The 11,999-nt window shown below is 37.4% G+C and overlaps 1 protein-coding gene across 3 annotated transcripts in view; it reads right to left on the bottom strand.

Moving 5' to 3' along the window:
- Positions 1–11,999, bottom strand: part of YLPM1 (YLP motif containing 1) — a 90,902-nt gene that overhangs the window by 35,249 nt on the left and 43,654 nt on the right. Inside the window, exons 17-19 of one of the 3 annotated variants that reach the window (XM_075065538.1) lie at positions 11,150–11,236; positions 7,718–7,769; positions 1,853–1,983 (exon numbers count right to left, since the gene is read on the bottom strand). In XM_075065538.1, the coding sequence (XP_074921639.1) occupies positions 1,853–1,983; positions 7,718–7,769; positions 11,150–11,236 (270 nt within the window). The remainder of the gene's footprint in view (positions 1–1,852; positions 1,984–7,717; positions 7,770–11,149; positions 11,237–11,999) is intronic. The other 2 variants (XM_075065540.1, XM_075065539.1) reach the window with 2 other exon arrangements.

The raw sequence follows: 11,999 nt of genomic DNA, 5'->3' as shown, positions 1-11,999 counted from the left end.
AAACCATAAGACATTCACCAGAAGAAACCTCAGGTCCTCTTCTCCAGACTTATTTCTCCCTCTAGCCACCCCGCACAAACTCACACCGAGTATCACTCTCCTGCTAAAGCCATTCCTGGTCCACAACCTCCAAGCAACTATCCCACTGTTGTCCTCCCCAATCACCTTCTTATCCTCCTGCCAAAAACTCCGTAATACCCCCACTCCTCCAAGTTCAACTGGCCAAAACTAACCTCCTCATCCATCTACTTACACTTTTAAAAAATCAAACATGCGCTCCACAAAAATGAGCTTAGAGTAAAGGTTGCTCAATTGCATTTTCTATGAACATGATCATTAAAAATTAAGAAAGGTCAGTGTTAACATCCACACCAACCTCAATTTACATTTTATCACCCAAACACAATTACAGACTCCTCAGCTCCATGACAAACTCTTTCAGTTTTAACATATAAGTAACCACAATGTATACAACCAGTTCCTTCCATTCCCTCTGAAGTGCACAACCTGCACTTCAATCTCATTTTTCCATGCTCAATTAGTATAGACACTATGATTACGTACATCTATAGGGAATAATATAGCTTAATCTTGCTGAGATTAGAGTTTGGGTTATTGAATGTATGTTGGAATTAAAAGGGAGTTTGTTGTTGAGCTGAAGACTCAGACTATATTTTATTGATGCTTAGGGGAGTAAGACATAAGTTGGTTGACTATAGCTGTAAATGAGTTTACTGTCAGTTTCCTTGATTTTTAATGACTGTCTTCATAGGAAATGTAATCAAGCAACCTTAATTCTAAAATACCTGATTTTACGGTAGATCAGTGTTTCTCAAACTGGGGTCGCCGCTTGTGTAGGGAAACCCCCAGAGGGCCGGGCCAGTTTGTTTACCTGCCGGGTCCACAGGTCCAGCCAATCGCGGCTCCCACTGGCCACGGTTCACTGCTAGAAGCAGCGCGGGCCGAGGGAAATAATGGCCACTGCTTCCAGCAGTTCCCATTGGCCTGCAGCTGCGAACCGCGGCCAGTGGAAGTCATGATCGGCCGAACCTGTGGACCTGGCAGGTAAACAAACTGGCCCGGCCCTCCAGGGGCTTTCCCTACACAAGCGTCGACCCCAGTTTGAGAAACACTGTGGTAGATTATTTTTTTAAGTGATGCTCATGCACATTTGTGCGTCTCTGTGCATTTTTACTTTCCGTTCATAGAAGTATTTTAAGCAGCAGCACAAATTCAGGGATCATAAAGGATCAATTTTTATTTATACACAAAGAAAATCACTCAAACTGAACCTGTCCTGAATTTAAGAACATATACTGTTTCCTTCACTATCCTTGTTACAAAGTCTACTACAAAAATGGATTAACTTTAACAGATCGTAACAGTCACATACGTACCACCCATTTTATTTTCCTCTCCTCTCATACACAGCACACAGTACAAACTTCCTAGCCTCTTTTCTGCATTATATACTATATACCTTTTGTGCCTCCGCAAAACATACATCATACACAGAATACCCATCTCCATGACTTCTCTTGAAAGTCTGCGTCGTTATATAGAACGTTTCCTTAAGGACAGCATATCTTTTTGCTAACCCTCAAAATCTGAGACATATGCTGTTAATCTTTACTATCTTCAATGGCTCATTTTATCGTATCAAATCTGTATGCGTCTGGAAGACCATGTCCTTAAAAACAGTCTGCCATGGCATCTAATGGGACAATGAAATGAAACGAGTCCACAGTAATCCTGTATGCAGGCAAACTGAATGAATGGTGCAGACTATGTTCCACAGAGAGAATGCTATTTGAGTCCTTTAGAGATATTAAGCACTAAAAGAGTTTATTACCCTCTTCTTGCCAGGTTCAGAAGCACGTGTATCATAGTCATCTGGAAGCTGAAGATAATCCTCCATCCTGCTGGCAATTGCTTCCCAATCACGTTTCCTCTTTGTGCCTGTCCGCAAGCCATCCAGCTTGTCTGAGAACAAACACAGAGCCTCAGCGTTAAAGGAGAAAATTTGTGTAAAAGGCACACAAACAAGATGAGAGAGGGAACACTTTCAAAAGGATGAGTCTGTATTTCACAGCAGCAGAACTTGCATATCCAGATTGTGTTGATGAGTGGAATGATCTCTAGTTTGTTTCAACTCACTCTCATTTCCAACTTTTATTTATCTTTCATATTAATTTTGTCAGTAACACTCAGTATTGTTGTTTGTATGAGGGAGGAAAACATATCTTCCTGGAAGTTCACATCATTCAGAGTCCATGCTCAGCAGGCATAACGCTGCTGCTGGAAGCCATTGGTGGAATGGCAGTCTCATCTATTCTGCCGTTTAACACAATATTAATGCCACACATTTTCTTCTCAGTGTTGAGTTTAATACTGTGTCAAACATAGCATAATATGCAATATCAGGAACTTGATGTCCATCAAATTGTTAAACCTACTAAGGACTGTATAAGTAAGCAGTTTTTGAAGAATGTTTCTACTGAACACAAAATCCTGGGACTGCAGAAAGACTCAGAATCTGGTATTATTCATGGTGTGAGAGGTCACACACACGACTGTTCTAGAAGTAGGTTTGTCCAAAGGTCACTTTTTTCTTCTGTTGCTTACTGAACCAGAGTGACCAGCCTGAGAAATAACGTGAAACAAGATGACATTTATTGAGTTATAAGAACTTGGTCTTTTTGGCCACTTATTCAAAGCAGATTGCTAGCGGTAATGAGACAAAGTATATAAGGTTAAGGATTAATAGGTGCTAAGACATGAAACTGGCTTTACAGAGCTAAAAATATTTTTTTCCGTTGGTGTTTACTCATTGGTTCATAATGTCATGTACTAAGTTTGTTGCCCCTATATTTTCAACAATTTCTATAATCATTGCCAGGTTAAAGTATATGTAGAGTGACTTTTTACAGTTATTTGGCGTTCTCTGTAAACCGTTGCCAGTGAGGACAGTGACACTAGCTCAGAAGTCACTAATGTTATTAAATTAGCCAACAGGAGATCTCTGAAACTAATCAAATACAAAGCAGCCTATTTGCTGGGCAGCAGAAAAGGACAGTCTAAAAATGTGCATCCAAAGAATTTCAGTATGTACATGAATTTTGTTTTATTTAAAATAGCAAAGAGCAGAGTAGTACTGGAGGTCATGCAAAACAAAAAAAACGAATGGTGACTTGTGCATACTTCAGTAAAACTTCACATGCCGAACAAAGTGAATCCCTCCCTCATTCAATGCTAGAATTTTCAAGAATCCATTATGACCCATTTAATTGGGACAGATTCAAATCTTTCATCTGCCCAAGCAAAGCATTTTCAAATCCCCTCCCTAAAGACACTACAGTTAAAAATCAACCCAGAACAGCTGTATCTGCTCTCCTGATGTGCTAATAGTTACAAAGAATAAAGGAAGAACTTAATGCAAAGTCAAATATGCCCAATTTGTAACTACGGCTCCACAGAGAGATGCCATCTCCTTTCAGGAGAGAAACTGTAGGCATGGGAAATTCCTTTATATTGCTCCAGCAGTAAAGGTATTTCCAAGCCCATTTAGTATTGTTCACAAATTACTCAACAGAGACTACTGCTATCATAAGGAGCTCCAGAATAAACAGCATTGAAAAGGAAAGCAGCACACACATTTAGGAACATTTAAGTTGTGACAAATGCAGAAGTCGAGGAACTCTGTGATACAGCAGTCATATCAACACTTTCCCACTGCAAATCAGAATTTTCTGATGCAATGTGCAAGTAGTAAGCACATTTGATCACCAGCATGAAAGAGTTAATTCTCCCACTTTGCCTGTGTATGACAAGAGTTGCAAATCGGTACCTGAAAGTTTTCCAACACTCAAATGTAAAAAGGTGAGTTAAGGACTGCACTGTCATTTTGAATAATCCTTCTTTTAAGGATTCCATTATGTTGGTATAGAGTATGTTTTTAAATTTAATCTCCTTTTGTGTTTGAAGCTGGCTGCCCTTCCGGGGACATCTGCTTCCATCCATGCCGTGTATGTCAAGGTATGTCCAGAGGTGCCCCCAGAGCAGACACTCCTTAAAGCATTCTCAAAGTCCTATTGCAAAGATTCTCGGTACATCATCTCAGAAGGGTTCCTTGTTATCAGACAAGGTTTCACTTTGTAATATGGAGCCCGCGATGGTAGTTATGGAAAGAAATGGTTATTTAGCATCCAATTTTCAAACTTTAATAATTCAGAGTTTAAAGTTTTAAAAATAGCAAAATGGCAATAACCTTAAAATCTGTGAAACTTCTTAAAAACTCACCTTTATTTTAATTATAAGAGCACCTGAAATTAGCCAATAACTTTTTGTTTCTCAATACTTGCCACCCCTCCAAAAAAAGTTATAGTTTTCGTATTTTTTATGCAACAACTGATAGTGGAGTGAGTGAAATGTTATTTGCATCCTAAAATAAAGTTTTACAGTGCGGATAAAACTTCAGATATTGTGAAGTTAAAGTTTTCCCTTCTGTGAGGTCTGAACATTGTACTATTAAACCATACTTTTAAATAATATACTCAAAGAGGCAATTGTACCTCAATCAAGACAACAAGCATTAGCCCACTTCTGTAAGCTGTAAATGGAAGAACTTGCTGCACAAATAGAGAAGGGCATATTGATATAGCAGTAGTTACATTTTAAATGAAAATGTGGCTGTGGTTATATCCAGAACACGTATGGAAAATGGGCAACAGTACACAGGGACACAGTATTCAGAAGAGAAATGTATCATCCCCGCCAGAATAAATATTAACCAAAGCAAGAACTCTGAGGCAAGAAGATTTTCATGTTCTTGGTGACTGTCACAAGTATGTTCAGCCAAAAGCTCAACATTTCAGACATTCTCCATGACATACTGTAGCCAGTAAAATTATGTTGTACCTGTAACAATATTTATAAATAAAAATAGAAAGCACAACAGAATTTGTAGCTGCCAAGTGATCTGGGTGAACTGATTCCACCAAAGAAATGTATTTGACTTAAGATTCTGCCTTTAAACCCTTGCACCTCTGTAAAAGCCTGTCTACGGGGTGTAAACATGCTGGACTGGCCAGCATCCCCCAGAAAACAACCCAAATCTGGAACAACAAATCTGTATTACAGCTTTACATACCATACTTCTAATCAGTCACTGCTGAGATGGACTCTTAGGAATAATTATGGCTCACCAAGCATTACCCTGGAAATCCTAGGATGGATGGATCCGATATAATCACTTTTAAGTCCCAAAATGCAAGATTTTTAACCACAGTTTTGGCTGACAATGCTTGAATTTACAGAGCAATCTTCTAGGAAACAGCATCCATTACAATGGAATGTAGGGCTCTTTGTAGCGATATGATACCTGTTTTTAGTATATTTTGGTTTTTTTATAGCTTTTTGTAGAATTGAGACTTATTGGGGAAGAGGCTATTTATAGCAAAACCGGGATAGATTCAGTCTGTTTCCAGGGACCTCTCTAGCAACAGGATATGGTGACTGTGGAATACTGGTGTCCTGTTAGCTGAGTTCCTGATGAAAGCTAGTTACAAGAAATGTGAACAGCTGATGTCAAGAGTAGTGGCTAACACCATCATTTTGTAAGGAGTTTAACCTTGCAGTTTATTATACATTTATTTGTACGTATTTGGGTTAAGTGGAGATGATCCTATATTACTTTTATAGTTTGGATTTATGACCCGGAAAGCATATTATATAACAATTATTTTGCTTCTATTTTTTATTAGTGAGATTTAACAATGGAGGCGAGAGGGTATTTTTAAAACGTCTAATTTGTTAGTTTCTGCTGCAACCCATATTCAATTTTGCTGGGGATGCTACACAAAGAATGATATGTATTTAAAACAGTTTAATTGTTCTATGTATCATACATATTTTAGGCTTCTGTATTTAATATTCATAAAATGCGTGTAACTGAGGGATTTGGGGGGGAGTGGGGGTGTTTAAAAATGTTAGTTGTGTGTAATGGGACACTTCCGTTCCTCTTATGCACATTTAATGAAGAACAAGAGTTATTTAGAATATAATACGATAACCAACAGCTTTGAATTTTTTAACGATACATACAGTATTTTACACTATGATTTCCAAAGCAACATTTCTTTAAAATTATCACGGCAAGCTCTAAGAAATAAGCTTAACAATGGACCAAGATTGTGAATTCTACAGAAAGAATGCACACAACCCTCGGAATGAGTTTCTTCTTTATTTGCTTAGCTGTTTGATAGGCATCAGATACTGAGAAAAGGCTCATCCAGCGGTGCTGAGGGTATCAGGAAGTCTAGATGTTCCATCAGGATTTCAATGACTCATCAAGAGAACTTGGCAGCAGAAGAGATGCTGCAGCAAAGCAGTCAAACAAAAGGCAACAAAAGGTCATTTATGTAAACAGAGTCTTCTGGTGCCATTTCTATGATGCAGTTAGGGTTTGAAAACAAGAATACAGAGGCATATATCCCATACTCAGACTCAGTTCAGAGGGTGAAGCAGTTATATGTAGTGAACTTTCTCTTTGAAATTTACACTACACATCCCCTTTCAGATATCTATTATTTTATCATAAAGGTGACTGAAAGCGATCCTTTTACCCAGGTTCGTTCCAAGATCTTGTTTTAGTACCATTCCTGAAAGAAACATCGTTGCTCAAAAGTTGCATATTAATAGAAATTCCTTTGCATGCACACATGCTCCATCACTCGGCTTTGTGCCTGCATATCTCTTCCTGATTTTGATGGAAATATCAGTTATAACAGATAACATCCAGCAGCACAGCAACATCAGTGAGAATGGTAGTGGAGTTAAAATCATCCCCTTCTATTCCAGAAAGGTCCATTCTGAATTCCCTGAAAAGTGTCCCACAACTCTCAAGGAATTTCATTTGAACAGCTGACAGTAATTTTTATATCTAGGTCTTTGAAAGGAAGTGATTATGACTGGATCATTCAGAACCAGGTTCAGAGTATGGCGCTTTTGGGTATCTGGTCACATGACAGTTTTGGAAGGCTCTCCAGTACTGTTCCCTACTAAACATTTCTCTTAAGGAAAAACAGTCTCTCCTTGATTATTAAATTAACCATATTCTCCTGTTGGCTCAAAAAAAGTAAATATAAAACAGAAGCAGGATAAGATATAGTATTTATGTTTCTAACCCCTTTGTGATGCCTTAGTAAAACTGAATGAAAATGCAAGGAGAAGGGTACACCAGCCTTTCCTTCAGCCAGCACGACACCCATGTTACAAGACAGACACTTTTTCAATTGAAAATTTAGAGTCAAGAAAAAAATGTATGCAGCACGAATACAAATGTGGTGTACTGTGAATGGATTCAGTTGCCTATTTACAACACAGAGGAAGAATGAATTGTTGCATTTTTTTTCTTTTTAAACAAACTACTTTCTTTGAACAGGTGGATGAGCATCAGGATGGAAATGTATACTCTATGTCAAAGCGTGTAAAACAGCTATGGCTAGGAACATTAGATTATCTCTACCTTTACTATCGCAGAAGAGAGAACCTACATTTTATATAGAAGAGAAAGGTCTTGTAGATTCACATACACATCTATGAGATCAATACAAGCCATTTTGTCTTTGGCAAGAAAAACATCACAAATAAGCAAATTAAAGTTCTGCACATACCATCAGATACCAACTACAGAAAACAGGAAAAAAAAAATACCCACCTAGCTTTGCCTCAGAAGTGTCCATCTCCCATTTGCTTTTCGGAATGTAACCCTAAATCACACACAGAGAGAAGCTCGAAGGATTAGAGGGACACACACACACACATATCACTTTTGAACTGGAAAAAGCATTATAATGGGAGCTTAAAACATTTCTTTTGGTAAAGTGCAATTCACAGTTAGCAACTAAGGGAAACCAGGTTACTAGATACTTCAGAACTTCTATATCCACTTTATATTCAGTGCTTTTAGTGGCTCTTTTGCATTGCTACAAGAGCGCTGCTTCTGCAAACACAGAACAAATTTAACAGATAGCAATAGTACTGAAACTGTATGCAAAGTTTCAACATTATATTGCCAAAATGGCATAGATTTTGTAACAAATTATCAGGTGTTGAGAATATTCAACGCACCACAAATACAACTGCAAAAAAAAATTACATTAGCCATATGCTCTTAAGAATGTATTTCCAGAACAATTCACTACAGCCAGACTTCATTGAATATTCCTATTTAGTATGCAAAGTCAACTTAGTATGGACTCCTAACATTAAATGGTAAATCCTTTTTTAAAAAAAAGGTTTTATCAGTTTAAATTAGAGTTAAATTTTGTTGAATCATGAGATATAAACACTAAAAAAAGTTGCTTATTGAAAAACTGCAAATGTATCATAGTTCAAACATTGCTGGTCATACAAATGCAACTATTGTATCAATAATAGAAAGAACGCATTTTATATATAATAAAGTATTCAGCTACTTTATTCCATGTGACTCAAAATTTTAAATTTTGCAAGCATTCATTTGATTATTCTTTTATGATATTTCCATTTTACAGTGCTTTCTCAGTGAGGATTTAGTTATACTATTTGCCCATGATCTCTCATATACTCCAGTTTTAGTTGCTTAAATTGTTATACTATTTAATGATTCTATGTTGTCATATTAAAAAGCCAACATATTGTATGAGAAACTTGTTATAAGTGTTATTCTCTCTAAAAGGGGTAAGCATCCCTATAAACAGGTTTCAGCAAGAAATTAGTCCCAATTCTTAGATCAATTTTATTACACTAAACTCCATTTCTACTCTCTTTATAGGCTCTCTCTATAGATATTAGGGTATACTGGCGCTATACAGGCTGACTACTAGATTAGAGTACAACATTCTAGAGAGAGATGCTGCTGTTGCATATATTGTATTTACACACACCACAGCATGACGCTTCTGAAGTTTTTATACAATTCTATCTTTTATCCAGCTGTAGTTTCAGCATTTTAAGGATGATTTTTAATTTACTACAGATTATGTATTTTAAATTGCAAGTAGTTTTTTAAATCAAATATGTATTTAGTAGGAACTAAGTCACCTGTGTTGTAATAATTTACGGTAATGAACATGTATATTTATATCAAACATTTTAGTAGTTGTGCGTTAAAACCTGTTCAAAAGCTCATCTACTACTAGAACACTGCATTTTATGGAACACTGTGCTAATTGCACTAGCTTTACCAATATGCTGACAACACTGAATTAGAAGTGTCAATACTTCATACCATCAAGCACAAAAAAGAAAGGTTTTTTTGAACTACACAAAGAATCCAGTAGAGTTGATATATCAACGTATGAGTGACTATGATGGTAAGGTGACCAGAAAGCAAGTGTGAAAAATTGGGATGGGGGTAGAGGGTAACAGGCACCTATATAAAACAAAGCCCTAAATATCAGGACTGTCCCTATACAATCAGCACATCTGGACATCCTATATGATAGCGTGAATTAAATGCCCTGTGTACTGTGTGCTGAATCTGTGCCGTATCCTCCTCCTTCATTAGTATAAGACAAGATTCGGACGTCACCTTTTGGTGCAAGACAGTCTTCCAGGGACATTTGCCAGTTCGTAAGTGCTTCTGACCCCTCCTTCTCCAAGAGCAAAATGGAAGTGTAACAAAATAAATGCAAGACTCCCACCAACTGCTCTCAAAAAGACAACAGATGTCAAAGACAGTGCACTGTTTCACCTTTCTGTATTAGTCTGACTTGCCTCTCACTGACATTGACCACATCAGAGAGTAGAAGAGATAACTGTAGTAGATAACTCTTTGCTGCTTTTCCTCTTGTGTTTCTGAATGGAAGCCACATTTATATCTGGACTGTTTTTAATTAATAATTTGCTCAATTTTCAAACCCCCCCCTCGCTTCTTGATTTATGCAACTCAAATCTGTGGTTATATGTATTGCATAATAGACACACACAAACACACACGCATTTTTATACAAGTCGCTCCTGAAAACTAAAGACACTACTATCTGTTTTAGGTATGGCCCATTTCCAGGCAATCCGAAGTTAATAGCTATGTTCCTGCAAACAGTGAAATGTCTTTAGATGGAACTCCTGATCACACTTTATTCAGACTTATTCTCTCTGTCGAAGGATAACTTAGGAAAGAGAGTAAATGAGTCATCAATAGAAAAAAAAGTTTATTAATCTCTACTCTGCCTATGGAGATTTTTTCTTTTAACTTTTATGTTTCCTTTCTCTTCTAGAGACTATCGGCGCTGACCCCATTCCTAAAGAATAGTGAGCTTTCATCAGGGAAAAGGTCTCAGTGTCTCTCAGAATCACTGTTACCTTTTCTTAATTGCAATTTAGCTCTTTGGTAGTGGGAGCCAGGATTTGGCACGTACAATTCATCAAGCACTGAGTATATACAGCTCCAAGAAATTACATTTATTTAATATGCCATCATGGCCTTTTAAATATTTAGCAAATAAAACCAAGCTTAAAGCCCACTCTCCAGGTTTCAGTTATCTGAATTATACACCTCCTCAAGACTGAGTAATCAGCTATTATTAGCAACCAAAGAGAGTGCACTTTGGCAAAGACAACATGCTTATTCCCAAACCTTTCTAAGAGATAAATACAGCATTAAGTGGTGTGAGATACTACTTTAGTCAAGAAGCGTTTGTAAGACAAGTGCAATTTTAAGTAAGCTAAGCTTAAATAAACTCTGTTCGCACCACATCGTTTCTGCACGTCTTCGTACTTACACAGGGTATTCCATATGTAACAGTACATGTCCTTTCCCCTCCCCCACCTGAGAAGTTTCAAACTTGAATTGTCTACAAAAAGCAGGCTCCAGAGGTTGTAGCTTGTAGATGCATGCCTGGAGCATGGTACCATGCTTGGATGAGAATAGTAATCCTATTCATAGTAAATATAGTCATGGATTTTTTAAATCAATTAAGAAAAACAGACCAAGATTTAGTACTAAAATCTGCTCAGACATGCATAAGAAACAAATCACAAATAATGTATGTATTACCATTACACTCCTGGGAGTGGTAGAGGTTTGGGATTTATAATAGTTAGACTCCATTTTAGTTATTTCATTAAAATATACTTTGTTGGAGATGGGTGAGGTATCTCCTACCAGTTCGCTTTCTTCTTCCTCTGCTGTATCTTTCTTGGATTCTTCTTTCTGATCTTCAATATTAGCATCAAAATCCTCCATCTCCACCTAGTCCAAAACACACACACAGAATTATGCTGCACCGTTTGCCTTCTAAGTATTATTTGCTTATCCGAAGAGTGCAGAGTAGATCCCAAACTCCAACAAAGAGAGAACAGAATGAGGGGATTTATTTAGACAAATATATTGGTGCAATATATTGAGACAGAATCCATTTTCTTCCCTACAGAAATGGTTTCATTTCAGATTCTATTCTTGCCACAGAAAAGAATGGGGAATTTGGTGAGGGGAAGTCAAGACCTTCTCCACCAGAGAGATCCTTTTGTGTTACTGGAGCCTGTAATAGTAAGACATTCTCTCATTTTACACACATGCAAACTGTACACAAATTCATGTCAAAACCTGAAGTCTCTACAAAGATCCCAAACTTGCAACTTATATATCACCGGGAAATGCCCTCTCTACCTACCAACATGTCTCTACTCAGTTTTTACTTTGGAGTACTTTAGATATCAGAGTGACAGATACCTTGGAAAAAGCACAGAGGAATATTATCACATGCAGGAATAATTTATGCACTTATTCAATTTTGCCTCATATAACTGATTACTTTTTGGGACCCATCTCTGCCGATGTTCACATATGCATCAAGGAACATAAAACCTTCTCAATGGGTCTGCAGTTCCTCACGCCATTAATGGAAGCCTTGTCATAAACAGATAGCTAAGGGTTAATGTCTCTTTCACCTGGAAAGGGTTAACAAACAACACCTGACCAGAGGACCAATCAGGAAACAAGATACTTTCAAATC

Source organism: Chelonoidis abingdonii, chromosome 4 (genome assembly GCF_003597395.2).
Source record: "Chelonoidis abingdonii isolate Lonesome George chromosome 4, CheloAbing_2.0, whole genome shotgun sequence".
Lineage (NCBI taxonomy): Eukaryota > Metazoa > Chordata > Testudines > Testudinidae > Chelonoidis > Chelonoidis abingdonii.
This window is presented reverse-complemented; position numbering and strand designations above follow the sequence as displayed.